The 14,664-nt window shown below is 41.0% G+C and overlaps 3 protein-coding genes and 2 pseudogenes across 3 annotated transcripts; 2 read left to right on the top strand and 3 right to left on the bottom strand.

Annotated features, from left to right (window-relative positions):
- Window positions 1–1,496: 1,496 nt before the first annotated feature.
- On the bottom strand, window positions 1,497–12,923 carry LOC121966545 (annotated as a pseudogene).
- Window positions 2,268–2,687, top strand: LOC121966547 (histone H2A). Its single transcript, XM_042516624.1, has one exon. It carries the CDS (start codon window positions 2,272–2,274, stop codon window positions 2,653–2,655), a length of 384 nt encoding a protein of 127 aa, XP_042372558.1. The 5' UTR covers window positions 2,268–2,271; the 3' UTR covers window positions 2,656–2,687.
- LOC121966549 (histone H4) lies at window positions 7,625–7,940 on the bottom strand. The gene has a single exon (XM_042516626.1). The coding sequence runs from the start codon at window positions 7,934–7,936 to the stop codon at window positions 7,625–7,627; it is 312 nt and encodes a 103-aa protein (XP_042372560.1). The 5' UTR covers window positions 7,937–7,940.
- Window positions 10,712–11,371, top strand: LOC121966546 (annotated as a pseudogene).
- On the bottom strand, window positions 12,356–12,736 carry LOC121966548 (histone H2B 1/2-like). The gene has a single exon (XM_042516625.1). The coding sequence runs from the start codon at window positions 12,734–12,736 to the stop codon at window positions 12,362–12,364; it is 375 nt and encodes a 124-aa protein (XP_042372559.1). The 3' UTR covers window positions 12,356–12,361.
- Window positions 12,924–14,664: the final 1,741 nt, after the last annotated feature.

The following is a 14,664-nucleotide window of genomic DNA, read 5'->3' as shown; positions in this document are numbered from 1 at the left end:
CAGGACCTTGGACAGCGACTTTGGCGCTGAGCGCTTTAAAAACAGATTGATGGTTGATTCTCTGTGTGTATCATGTTCTCACAGCAGCACTCATGCGTCATCGCGTCATCGCAGAGCTCAAATTTGTGTGAATAAATGACGCTGTGATGCAATAGCATATCTTTAGTGACTGAATGAGTCACCTTGCTCTCATTCTGAATGATATGTTAACTCATGAGAAAATCTGACAAGAACTGATATACTTTTTTTTTTCACTTTATGGTACGTTATCACCTCCCTGAGATGAGAGGCTTTTCTAAAACAACAGACTTACACTTCCATATAAATTTAAATAATAGTAATTTTGTCAGATCTTACTATATGATCTACCTCATAAGTTTAAGTAACACTGTTTAGGTTCTTACATTTCATGTACTTTTTAATAAGTAAGCTATTTAATTAGTTGAGTCAATTTAGAGCTGTATCATTTTAATGAAGAGTTGAGTCCTGAGAGACAAAAAGCTTGTGCATGATGGTAAGCAAGCTGTTGCTGCTGTTTCACAATTAATGAATGAACTGTACAATGTGCTGCTAATTCAAAATGAGTTTTCCAAAGATATATTGGCAAGTATATTTCACTCATGTGCTTTGTGATTATATTAAATAAATAAAATTCAAGATATGTAATTAAAAGTTAACCTCAACATAAGTTATCGTTTTATACAAATATTACAACTTTTTAAATTATTATAAATGTGTAACTACATGTGTAAAGACCTGTGTGTAAGTTTATTTTACTTTGTTTCGTTCTTCTCACTTTTATTTGAATGTATTTTTGTACTGAACACTGAATGTTATTCAAAATTATTAAAAAGGGAAAACAAGCATTGTGCAAAAGTAACACATTAATTATGCATTCTCACTATATGGTATAGTATTGCGTTGGTAATAATTACCTATTGATCTTCTTTTGTTGTGTTGGCACTTTGTAGCCAGGTTCTATTTGACAGGTCATTTCATGGTGAAAGTGCAATTAAATTTCATTTAACAAAAACAAAACAAACAGGACTTTGTACTAGGACTGTTAAACGCTGCTGGGTGTGTTAGATGGCTATTCAAAGGCTGTCGGAGAGAGGGGTACTTCATGGTAAATTGTTGAATTTCACTGATGTGTTCATACTAGAGCTCTTAGGGAGAGTGAAGCAGCTCTTTTTTTTTTTTTTTTTTTTTTTTTTTTTGTAGCATATACATATTTACTAGTAATTGATTTGATTGTTTTCTTGTAAGACTTTAGCATTTGACATGAACTGAAGATAATCTCTCCAATGATTTCATCTATTTTCAAATCATGGCATGTTATCACCTCCTGTCATGACGTTTTATTCTGTGATATTGCCACTTTGTAGCACTTGTTGATTTACTATTAATTATAAAGTGTTAAATATTTAGGACTGAGCTCTCAGTGAAGTGAGGTGGCTCTTAAAAGAGCCGTTGTGGTTTGTGGAGCAGCAGATAATTTAAGCTCTCTCTCCACGGATACGACGGGCCAGCTGGATGTCTTTGGGCATGATGGTGACTCTCTTGGCGTGGATGGCGCACAGATTGGTGTCCTCGAAGAGGCCGACCAGGTAAGCCTCGCTGGCCTCCTGCAGAGCCATGACAGCGGAGCTCTGGAAGCGCAGGTCGGTCTTGAAATCCTGAGCGATTTCACGGACCAGGCGCTGGAAGGGCAGCTTGCGGATCAGCAGCTCGGTGGATTTCTGGTAGCGACGGATCTCACGGAGAGCCACGGTACCGGGGCCTGTAACGGTGAGGCTTCTTCACTCCGCCGGTGGCCGGGGCGCTCTTACGAGCAGCCTTGGTGGCCAGCTGCTTCCTGGGAGCTTTGCCTCCGGTGGATTTACGAGCGGTCTGCTTGGTTCTTGCCATGATTTCTTCTTTCTCTGCTAACAGTAGAAATGTGCAGCTGAAAGAGCAGAAACGCTGCTCTTAAACTGTGGGACCGGCTGTCAGACGGTGACGCTGCTTCAGTCCTCCGCCTCCTGATTGGTGAGCGGCCCCTCCTGGAGCTCAGCACCGCCTCGAGGAGCGACCCACCGCCCCAATCTCCGCTGCTTATTGGCCGAAGAATACTTTCAAAAAGTCCGCCAAAACTCACTGCCCCGCTGCTCTGCTTCAGCCTCTTTTCTGGTTGGTCTGACTGGACCGTCCTGCGCTCTGTGGGTATATAGAGGAGGGTCTCGATCGCTGAAGTCACATTTTCTCTGAGTCTGAACTCCAGAAATCATCAGTATGAGTGGTCGCGGAAAAACCGGTGGCAAAGCCAGAGCTAAGGCAAAGACCCGCTCCTCCCGTGCTGGGCTCCAGTTCCCAGTCGGTCGTGTCCACAGACTGCTGCGCAAAGGAAACTATGCGGAGCGCGTCGGTGCCGGCGCCCCCGTCTACCTGGCGGCTGTGCTGGAGTACCTGACCGCTGAGATCCTGGAGTTGGCCGGAAACGCTGCCCGCGACAACAAGAAGACCCGTATCATCCCCCGTCACCTGCAGCTGGCTGTCCGCAACGACGAGGAGCTCAACAAGCTGCTGGGAGGAGTGACCATCGCTCAGGGCGGCGTGCTGCCCAACATCCAGGCTGTTCTGCTGCCCAAGAAGACCGAGAAGGCCCCCAAGAAGTAAACCGACACACTCGATCACTGCTGCAAATCGCCCCCCAAAAAGGCTCTTTTAAGAGCCACCTAAAAACCTCAAGAGCTATGTTTCAAATGCCTCTCTCATGTACTAACAATATTTCGCCGATACAAAGCATTTCTCTTGTGTTCAAATGTTACTTGTTGAGTATTGTGTTAATAAATGAGTGGAGATAGTTTTTCAATTAAACACATGGGTCGTGTTTATTGTCAGGGTCCTTCATTAAAATAATAAAGGAGATGTTCACGATACAATTTTGCGCATTCCTTGTCGTTGATAAGCTTTAAAGGCGGTTTCTTAAATCATAACCGTATTATGGATCCCAAATAATCTGCAATTAGCCGCTCACAGACTGTAGATAAAACCACCTCGCTGTGTGTGTGCTTGTACTCACTGTTAGATGATCCACGGAGCTTCAGGTGTCCATGGATTTGCAGGATGTGTGGAGAGCTGCTGAACGAGCCGAAACTCATTTTCTGTCGCGTCAAATAGAACTTTAACGTTCAAATCAACAAGGCGATAAACTAACTTTAAATCTAAATTAATCAAACAAACAATAAAACGTAGAATTAACTTAACACACGGCGGTTAGAGGCTACAATCCTCTTGGCGTCTTCTGCTCGACTGATTTAGCACACCTGCCTTTAATGATCCCGAGCCGCAGGTAAAGTGATGCGTTCAAGAGACTTTAAAAAAATAAAAAAAAAAAAAAAAAAAAAGTGTGTGTGAGAGTGTGTGTGTGTGTGTGCGTGTGTGTGTGTGTTGTGTGTGTGTGTGTGTGTGTGTGTGTGTGTCATGTGTAAGATCGTCTGGATGAGTGTGAACTCTTCTCAGAGTTGAAGGAGAGACAGCAGACATATAACACTCTTAAAATTGAGAGTTTTTGAGCTGAGGTGTGTATGTTTGAGGCTGCCTCACAGGCACCATGAAACACGCAGCAGCAGCAGGTGTTGATGTCAGATACTAAAATAAAGTCCCAGATGAGGCTCAGCTCTACAGGAGAATGATGTGCGGAGCTCAGAGGACAAGAGCTGAGTGAGATGTTACATGTTGTGCAGCAGAGGGCGCTGTTTGGGCAGAAGAATGAGTCTTCAAGCTGCCACATCACCAAAAAGAGTCAAACTGCAGAGCTGGAAATAACAGGGGAGGAATTTTACACCACAGTCTTCATAGATGGACATGGCTCGTTGGTCTAGGGGTATGATTCTCATTTTAGGGTGCGAGAGGTCCCGGGTTCAAATATCCGGACGAGCCCTGATTTTAAATAAATAAAGGTTCAAGGTCATAACAGTTCGGACATATAAAGAATTGTATATATTGACAGCCAGGTGGGATTTTATCTGCACTGGCTAACTTCTTCAAAACCCATATTTCTGGCACAACCGCAGCATGAATTTTCTTTCTGTACCTCTTTTTCAATTTTATTTACTGTGCTCTGTCCACATGAGGTGCATGGAAGATGTGGAGACCAAAATGTGCCTCTTTTTTTATTACACAAACTGAAATTTCATATTTTTCCAAAACGGGCCAACACAAATGTCTGTGGATCCCATAACCGTTCCCCATCTTGTTAAAATTTTTTAGTCCTTATAACTGGCTGTCCTCAATCTACCTGTTTAATCCAAATAAATCAGGGGTTAGAAATACTCATTTTCTTGCAAACCCAAAACTCAGCAAGAAGAACATGTCTGATTGTCTTATTGTTTCTTCTCTCAGGGAATGTGCAACCCAATCCGGTCCTGATCTTACTAGTTTTAACTGTTTGAAAACCTCTGTAGATTTTAAAGCTATTCCCTCACCAGCCCAAACTTTTCTGCAGTCTGCCTTTGATGTTGTCCCATCAGTCCCATTTGACTCAACTCAAGCTTGTTTTAAATGCAGACAAATTTAAAGTCATGCTCTTTTCAAATGTTAAAAAAAACTCCTATCTACTCTTCCTATGATCCTATCTGCCCAAGGAGTTGAAACTGAAATGGTTAACACCTTTAAGTATTTAATTTTTTTTTTGCGTAAGCTAAAACACAAAGATCTGGTATTACAAACCTCAATTCCAATGAAGTTGGGACATTGTGTAAAATGTAAATAAAACAGAATACAATGATTTGCAAATCCTTTTTCAACCTATATTCAATTGAATACACTGGAAAGTGAAGATATTTAATGTTCAAGCTGATAAACTTTATTTTTTTTTTTTTTTTTTAGCAAATATTCACTCATTTTGAATTTGATGCCTGCAAGACGTTCTAAATACGTTGGGACAGGGGCATGTTTACCACTGTGTTACATCACCTTTCCTTTTAAACAATACTTAATACGCGTTTGGGAACTGAGGACACTAATTGTTGAAGCTTTGTAGGTGGAATTTTTTCTTGCTTGCTTGATGTACGACTTCAGTTGCCCAACAGTCCGGGGTCTCCGTTGTCGTATTTTGCACTTCATAATTTTCAATGGGAGACAGGTCTGGACTGCAGGCAGGCCAGTCTAGTACCTGCACTCTTTTACTACAAAGCCACACTGTTGTAACACGTGTGTAGAGGCTACAATCCTCTTGGCGTCTTCTGCTCAATTTAGCACACCTGCCTTTAATTGATGTGGCTGGCATTGTCTTGCTGAAACAAGCAGGGACGTCCCTGAAAAAGACGTTGCTTGGATGGCAGCATATATTACTCCAAACCCGTATGTACCTTTCAGCATTAATGGTGCCCATGGCATGGGCACTAACACACCCCCATACCATCACAGATGCTGGCTTTTGAACTTTGCACTGATAACAGTCTGGATGGTCCTTTTCCTCTTTGGCCAGGAGGACATGACATCCATGATAAAAGACAATTTGAAATGTGGACTCATCAGACCACAGCACACTTCTCCACTTTGCGTCAGTCCATCTCAGATGCTTTGGCCCAGGGAAGCTGGTGGCATTTCTGGGTGTTGTTGATGTATGGCTTTCACTTTGCATGGTAAAGTTTTAACTTACAAGCGGTGAAACTGTATTAACTGACAATGGTTTTCCGAAGCGCGTTCCTGAGTCAACGTGGTAATTTCCTTTACAGAATAATGTCGGTTTTTTAATGCAGTGTCGCCTGAGGGGATCAAAGGTCACAGGCATTCAATGTCTGTTTTTGGCCTTGCAACTTGCATGCAGAGATTTTTTCCTGATTCTCTGAATCCTTTGATGATTTTATGGACTATAGACGATGAAATCCCTAAATTTTTTTTGCAATTGTTCATTGAGAAATGTCGTTCTTAAACTGTTAGACTATTTGCTAAGGCAGCTGCTCAGCCCTGTCCTTGCTTGTGTGAATGACTGAGCCTTTTGGGGATGATCCTTTTTATACCAAATCAAGATTACATCATCTGTTTGCAGTTAACCTGTTCACCTGTGGAATGATCAAGCAAGTTTTTTTTTGAGAATTCCTCAAATTTCCCAGTCTTTTGTTGCCCCTATCCCAGCTTCCTTTGAACCTGTTGCAGCATCAAATTCAAAATGAATTAAAAACCATAAAGATGATTAGTTTGAACAATATTTTGTCTTTGTAGTGTATTTAATTACATATGGGTTGAAACGGATTTACAAATCATTGTATTCTGAGAGAAGCTGTACTTTTAACTTTTTTTTATTTATGTTTTGCACAATGTCCCAACTTCATTGGAATTGGGGTTTGTACTATTGACCGAACTTTGTCATTCACACCTCACACTGATAAACTTGTTTCTAAGCTGAAGCTCAAAGTTAAGTTTCCTTTTCAGAAATAAATCCTGTTATTCACTTCAGTCAAGGAAACACATGATCTCTGCATTATTTTTACCTAGTTGGATTATGGTGATCTGCTTTTTATGAATGCACCTGATCATTGCCTAAAGACACAGTTTACAATTGTGCTTTACGTTTTATTACTGGCTGTGGATACCGCGAATAGCACTGTGCATTGTACACTGCTGTGATAGTTGTATTTGTCTGTATTTAGTGTTGTAACCTTGTTTTAAGCTGCCCTCTTGGCCAAGTCACCCTTGGAAAAGAGATTTTTAAATCTCAATGAGTCCTTTACCTGGTTAAATTAAAAGGATATATATATATATATATATATATATATATATATATATTATATATATATATATATTATTGGAATATATAATATATATCACAGTTTACTTCTATCACAAATGGTTATAACACTGAACAAATCATTTGAACATTATTAAAAAACACAAAAAACCCACTCTCATTTAAGAAATTGTAACAATAACTCTATTAATTATTAATTCTATAAATTCTATTATTCATTTGCAAAGTATACAATATTTTAGATTGTGAGACGCTGTGCATATATACACATGCAGAGCAGCACTTTTAACATCAATTATTGAGACCTGTTTAAATTGTGACAACCAACCAACAACCGACAGCCAACATGACAACAGAGTGAAAGAGAGAGTAAGTGACAATACTCAGCAGGTGTTTCCACTGCAAACTCAACTGTGTGTGTAAAAAAAAAACAAACATAACAATTGCAGTAATAAAACCAATCAAGGGCTTGGTTCCAAACTTAAGATCTGTATCAGTGCACTAAATTTAATGCACACTACTTCTCACCCAGATCAAATAGTATTGTGTAAGTGGGACAGCAGTGAAAGTATGCTTTTTTTAAGTTTAAAAAAAAAAAAAAAAAAAAAAGTTGATGCCATGTAAAGTTGTACACTAGCACCTTGGACAGCACTTTAATTTATTTTGTAGCTTTACCTAAAAAAAAAAAAAAATCTATTTATGCATGTGGTAAAACTGTGTAAACCTGTGACTGGCAACAACCAAATTAAGCAAACAACACAACATAATATAACAAAAAATAACACCAATAGTGATAAAATTATGAAAAGGGAGTCAGCTCTTTGTGAATATATGGGTGGCCCTTAAAAGGGCCTTTAATTTAGTTTAGTTTCTCCGCAGATATGAAGGAGTTTAACCGCCGAAGCCGTACAGAGTGCGGCCCTGCCTCTTCAGAGCATACACCACATCCATGGCGGTCACGGTCTTCCTCTTGGCGTGCTCGGTGTAGGTGACGGCGTCACGGATGACGTTCTCCAGGAAAACCTTCAACACACCGCGGGTCTCCTCGTAGATCAGACCGGAGATACGCTTCACTCCGCCACGGCGAGCCAGACGGCGGATAGCGGGTTTGGTGATTCCCTGGATGTTATCACGGAGGACTTTGCGGTGACGCTTAGCGCCTCCTTTACCGAGTCCTTTACCGCCCTTTCCTCTTCCAGACATTTTCAATAGTCAGAGTCTTTCTACTCAATACCTACTAACCCAGTTTTCCCGGCTACTTAAATCCTGTCTGAGGACGTGAAAGAAGACAGAGGCGGGCTTGTTGATGATTAACTCTTTGGTGGCTGAGCGCCACCTGCTGAGCAGCAGCATGAATCAGGGACAGCAGGTCTCCGACCCACATGAGCTGATGCTTACAGGCAGTGTTAAGTGTTAATAAAGTATAAGTAGGCCTACTTGTCTGTCTTGTAGGCTACTTTTTGCTGCCAACTCCATCCAGTAATGACTGTAAATTTATTTTTGAACTTGACTTCAATTCATTTACTTCTATTTTCCTATCTTTGCACCTCTGTACAAATAAATCTTCCTTGCCCACTAGTTTCTTTGTGTCTGTGTTTTTATGGATGGACAGATAGAAAATTGTAACATGATGTAAAATGATAACACATCATAATCCAAGGTAGAAGTTTTGCTAAAACGCTTTCAAAAAGAAAAATAAATAAGAAATACAATGGACAAAATGTTTCTATTCATGTCCTTAGCGTGTTGATCGTGGTCAATACCTGATGAAAAGCAGGAAACTGAGGAGGGAGTGTCTGAAGCAACGACTCTGAGGTGTGAAATCACACACATGCAGGAGCTGCTGACGGGGGTCCTGCTGTTACAGGTATCTGTTAAATCCTGATGACTATTCAAATGCTAATAAACGAGGCCGAGTACTCAACAGACTTTTGAGGAGGAACCAAAAACACACAACACCAACTGCAAAGACACAGCTGAGAAGATTAAACAAAAAGACACTGGTGACATTGTTACATTCAAAGTAAAAACTAGACTACAAGTCCTTCTGCCCAGACTCAACCTCTCTGTAGCAGTCACCAAGGAACCTTTGCACATCTGTCTCCCAGCGCACCAGACGATGTGGTTTTTAATGAAGAGTCCAGAGAGATGTCTGTTTTAGAAGCAGCCTGAGACGCTCAGACTCGAATTTAGAGGCCTCGCTGACTAAATCCAAGGCCACTAAACACCAACAATCCCTAAATACAACTGTGGTGGTAATGTGTGGAGCACTTTGTAAAACTGTCATGGAAGAATTATAAATATTGTTAATATTAATTAATCACATCATATAACATCACATCACAATATATATTTATAATGATTTAATAATAACAATAATATATTGTGCTTCTGTGATTTTACAGTTGTTGTTCCCAAACTCTGGATCAGCCTCTCCTTGAAATCAGAAATGCTGAATCTTCGCCTTGCTTTAAGCAGCTCCCGAAAACTCATTTCCATAAAATTATCCCTGTATGCCACAAGGAACTCTTACCTTTGTATTGTCCTTGAGGATGTGTTTGCAGCCTCTGCATGTTTTTACATATGTGTGTGCGTGTATTTTGTCAGCGATATTTTTATCTTAAAGTAAGACTGCCGTCATTGAACAATACTGAACATCACTGTGTCACTTTATGAGCCAATCTGTCCATTATCTTAGCAAATAAATACCTTAATGAACAAATTGTTAGAAATTAATATTATTATTACTACTACTGCTACTACTACTAGTATAGTAGTAGTATTAGCTGTTGTTGTCGTAGCATTACTGGTTTAGTCAAGTTGTTATCTTTCCTGAGGAATCTGAACTTTTACTCTGAGATTTTTTAAGGAAGTTCAGAACTAAATTTCAAATAAATAAGAAGAATTATGTTTTTTTTTGTTTTTTAATCATAATGTAATAGAGAGATTTTGCTCAGATATGGGATATCAGAGTGGTATGGTGACCTCACTGTACATGTAAAAGCTAAGCTCTCTCATCTGGTAGCCGACACACTGCCATGATGGTGATGGGAAGGAGGGAATACCAGCCTCTCCAGTCGATGTATGAGCAGTCTGTTTTTCGGCAAGCTAAGAGGATAATGACCAACCCAACACATAATCTCCACACAGAATATAAGCTGCTGCCCTCTGGAAGAAGATAGAGTTTCCCCTGCAAACCTGACTTTTTTTAAAAACCTCTTTTGTTCCTACCACTACCAAACTATTAAACGATGCTGTTTTAAACTACAGGGATTGTGCAATAGTTCCATGATGTCTTAACAACGGGGTGTGTGCAGTATGTTTTATATGTAATTTATGTGCATTATTTTTGCACGGTCAGTATGAGATCTGTGCAATTTATTGTGTGTTTTGTGTGACAGTTACAGCAGCTTTGACAGAAGTCTGTCTGAGCTGCACCAGAAGCCTCAGCCATCATCAGTGTGTTTGCTGCGACCAGAAAAAATTCACTTTATTACAAAATCATCAACATCAGACGGTTGTTTTTACACCGAGTCTCTGAACAAACATGTGGAGCAACTGGAAAACGGCTTTTAGTGGAGCTATGATGTATTTTTGATCATTTTCGGAGGGAAATAGTGTGTGAAAAGCCGCCAAGCAGAGCTGCTGACGGCGGTGAATCGGTGAGGTTTGGAGGCTCCACAGACAAAAAGCAGAGAGCCTCAGAGCTCTACATGACTTGAATATGAAGAGACACAAGTCCGCTATCTGCTGCTTCACCGTCAGCCTGCAGCACCTCTCACACTTTGACTTTTGCAGCTTTTATCAGTGCTCAGAAAACACAAGTGCTGCAGCTTTCACGCTGCACAGAGGAGCAGCGGGCCGCTTGAGTCTCCACGGTTCTCATGGTGTGTTTAAGTGCAGCCTCGTGCCCCGAGCTCTTCATCAGTCCAGTCTGACTCTCTGTTATCCTGACGAGGAACAGCACTACGGGACAACATGGCAGAAGAAGCTCCAGCTCCAGCCGCCGCCGCTCCGGCCAAAGCAGCCAAGAAGAAGGTCTCCAACCGAGGAAGGCCGGTCCCAGCGTCAACGAGCTGCTCGTTAAAGCTGTGGCCGCATCCAAGGAGCGGGGCGGCGTGTCTTTGGCCGCCCTCAAGAAGGCTTTAGCTGCCGGAGGATACGATGTGGAAAAGAACAAGGTCCGCGTCAAGACCGCCATCAAGTCTCTGGTGGCGAAGGGCACTCTGGTGCAGACCAAGGGGACCGGGGCCTCCGGATCCTTCAAGATGAGCAAGAAGGCTGCTGCTCCTCCAAAGGCCAAGAAGCCCGTTAAGAAAGCCGCTGCTAAAGCCAAGAAGCCCGCAGCGGCCAAAAAGCCCAAAGCAGCTGCAGCTAAGAAGCCAGCAGCCGCTAAGAAATCTCCCAAGAAGGCCAAGAAACCCGCAGCGGCCAAGAAACCAGCCAAGAGCCCCAAGAAGGCCGCCAAGAGCCCCAAAAAGGCAGCAAAGAGCCCTAAGAAGGTGGCCAAAAAGCCCGCAGCCAAGAAAGCCCCCGCAAAAGAAGGCCGCCAAGCCCAAAGCCAAGAAGGCAGCACCCAAGAAGAAGTGAGCGAACATCAGTTTCATCATCACTCTCTACAAAAAGGCTCTTTTAAGAGCCACCCACAACAGCTTAAAGAGTCTTTTCCTTTGGAATTAAGACATTAGTTTTGTTTAATAACAACTGTACCAAGTTTAGGAGAGCGATAAACACACGGTTTGTATAAATAGCTGCCTTTATGTTGAAAACTGATTAAATGACATCAGATGGGGAAAATCACAACACATGAATGCAATATGTTCCCCAGCGCCCAGCAAAAACAAAAAAAAAAAAACTACATTTCTTGTCCAAAGTATCTGGCCAAGGGTGAAAGTAGGGTGGAAGTATTAGTGAGTGAGCTCATTGGATCTCAGTAGGTTATGTAAAATATGCAAATGAACAAATGTATTAAATAACGCTAACAGAGATGAAAGAGACAAGAAGACAACCTGTTGTCCTTTCTCATGTCGTCATGCCAAAAATATCTAGGGCCCTTACTAAATACACAATGTTTATATGTATTCTATATTCCTGTTTCACGTTGCGCTGAGCTGCAGTAACAAGTGATTATATCCGGTGTGTCAATCAATAAAATCTGGTTGGGAGGTACATTCATGTCTCCACACTACCTGCGAGAGTATATTGTCAAAAATCACGTGTCTTCAATCCAGTGAATGCGAGCAGCTGCATCAACTTCCTTTTCCGTGTTTTCAAGTCTGATAAATATTCTGACACTGTGACAGCACTAAAACAGAATAACAATAAATTATAAGGTTAAATTCTTAGGTTTATCAGACTTCGGATCGTGCATCTCATTGCTACGCCGTTACGAGCGATTGGAGTCTGCTTTATAACACCTACTTGTTTAACACGTTTTGTTTTACCCCCCAAAAAGAACAAGAATGAAAAGAAAAGAATCATAGTTGAAAGTATTATGTTACTGCTTTTTTTTTTTTTTTTTTTTTTTAAATCCTCCTAAAAAGTCAAAACAATCATAGTGGAAAATATCTTCAGAGGCAGTGGGTGGCTCTTAAAAGAGCCGTTGTGTTTGTTGCTGTGAGAGCAGATTTACTTGGAGCTGGTGTACTTGGTGACTGCCTTGGTCCCCTCAGACACGGCGTGCTTGGCCAGCTCACCGGGCAGCAGCAGGCGGACGGCGGTCTGGATCTCCCTGGAAGTGATGGTGGAGCGCTTGTTGTAGTGAGCCAGACGGGAGGCCTCACCGGCGATACGCTCGAAGATATCGCCCACAAACGAGTTCATGATGCCCATGGCCTTAGAGGAGATACCGGTGTCGGGGTGGACCTGCTTCAGTACCTTGTACACGTAGATAGCGTAGCTCTCCTTCCTGGTCTTTCTCTTCTTCTTGCCGGTCTTGCTGACCGACTTAGAGACGGCTTTCTTTGAGCCCTTTTTGGGCGCCTTCACGGTAGTCTCAGGCATATTCACCGATTGGATTGATTTCCAAAATCGTATAAGCTCTGGATGAGAACTGGTTGGTCTCTTTGTATCCACTGGATGTAAATGTTACTGTGCTGTCGCTCGCACAGGATTCGTTTCCTTCTGAGAGCCACCGCGCATGCGCCACCGTCCCTGTGAGGACGTTTTTTTTTTTTTTTCCCTCTGTCCACTATGTCTAGGATACCATGTAGTTGTTGTGTGTAGTTGTTTTGCATACATCCTATGTCAGCCGAGACAAGATAGAGAGTAAATAAGTGCGTGTTGGTGGCAGAAACAGGACAGGACCTTGGACAGCGACTTTGGCGCTGAGCGCTTTAAAAACAGATTGATGGTTGATTCTCTGTGTGTATCATGTTCTCACAGCAGCACTCATGCGTCATCGCGTCATCGCAGAGCTCAAATTTGTGTGAATAAATGACGCTGTGATGCAATAGCATATCTTTAGTGACTGAATGAGTCACCTTGCTCTCATTCTGAATGATATGTTAACTCATGAGAAAATCTGACAAGAACTGATATACTTTTTTTTTTTCACTTTTCCACTTTATGGTACGTTATCACCTCCCTGAGATGAGAGGCTTTTCTAAAACAACAGACTTACACTTCCATATAAATTTAAATAATAGTAATTTTGTCAGATCTTACTATATGATCTACCTCATAAGTTTAAGTAACACTGTTTAGGTTCTTACATTTCATGTACTTTTTAATAAGTAAGCTATTTAATTAGTTGAGTCAGTTTAGAGCTGTATCATTTTAATGAAGAGTTGAGTCCTGAGAGACAAAAAGCTTGTGCATGATGGTAAGCAAGCTGTTGCTGCTGTTTCACAATTAATGAATGAACTGTACAATGTGCTGCTAATTCAAAATGAGTTTTCCAAAGATATATTGGCAAGTATATTTCACTCGTGCTTTGTGATTATATTAAATAAATAAAATTCAAGATATGTAATTAAAAGTTAACCTCAACATAAGTTATCGTTTTATACAAATATTACAACTTTTTAAATTATTATAAATGTGTAACTACATGTGTAAAGACCTGTGTGTAAGTTTATTTTACTTTGTTTCGTTCTTCTCACTTTTATTTGAATGTATTTTTGTACTGAACACTGAATGTTATTCAAAATTATTAAAAAGGGAAAACAAGCATTGTGCAAAAGTAACACATTAATTATGCATTCTCACTATATGGTATAGTATTGCGTTGGTAATAATTACCTATTGATCTTCTTTTGTTGTGTTGGCACTTTGTAGCCAGGTTCTATTTGACAGGTCATTTCATGGTGAAAGTGCAATTAAATTTCATTTAACAAAAACAAAACAAACAGGACTTTGTACTAGGACTGTTAAACGCTGCTGGGTGTGTAAAGAGTTAGATGGCTATTCAAAGGCTGTAGGAGAGAGGGGTGCTTCATGGTAAATTGTTGAATTTCACCTAGAGCTCTTAGGGAGAGTGAAGCAGCTCTTTTTTTTTTTTTTTTTTTTTTTTTTTTTGTAGCATATACATATTTACTAGTAATTGATTTGATTGTTTTCTTGTAAGACTTTAGCATTTGACATGAACTGAAGATAATCTCTCCAATTATTTCATCTATTTTCAAATCATGGCATGTTATCACCTCCTGTCATGACATTTTATTCTGTGATATTGCCACTTTGTAGCACTTGTTGATTTACTATTAATTATAAAGTGTTAAATATTTAGGATTGAGCTCTTAGTGAAGTGAGGTGGCTCTTAAAAGAGCCGTTGTGGTTTGTGGAGCAGCAGATTATTTAAGCTCTCTCTCCGCGGATACGACGGGCCAGCTGGATGTCTTTGGGCATGATGGTGACTCTCTTGGCGTGGATGGCGCACAGGTTGGTGTCCTCAAAGAGGCCGACCAGGTAAGCCTCGCTGGCCTCCTGCA

Source organism: Plectropomus leopardus, unplaced genomic scaffold, assembly GCF_008729295.1.
Source record: "Plectropomus leopardus isolate mb unplaced genomic scaffold, YSFRI_Pleo_2.0 unplaced_scaffold2500, whole genome shotgun sequence".
NCBI lineage: Eukaryota > Metazoa > Chordata > Actinopteri > Perciformes > Serranidae > Plectropomus > Plectropomus leopardus.
Note: the sequence above shows the minus strand (reverse complement) of the source record. Positions and strands in the feature narration are given on the sequence as shown.

Coding starts and splice junctions, on each gene's coding strand:
- LOC121966548 (XM_042516625.1), bottom strand. CDS start 12,736: ATGCCTGAGACTACCGTGAAGGCGCCCAAAAAGGGCTCAAAGAAAGCC.
- LOC121966547 (XM_042516624.1), top strand. CDS start 2,272: ATGAGTGGTCGCGGAAAAACCGGTGGCAAAGCCAGAGCTAAGGCAAAG.
- LOC121966549 (XM_042516626.1), bottom strand. CDS start 7,936: ATGTCTGGAAGAGGAAAGGGCGGTAAAGGACTCGGTAAAGGAGGCGCT.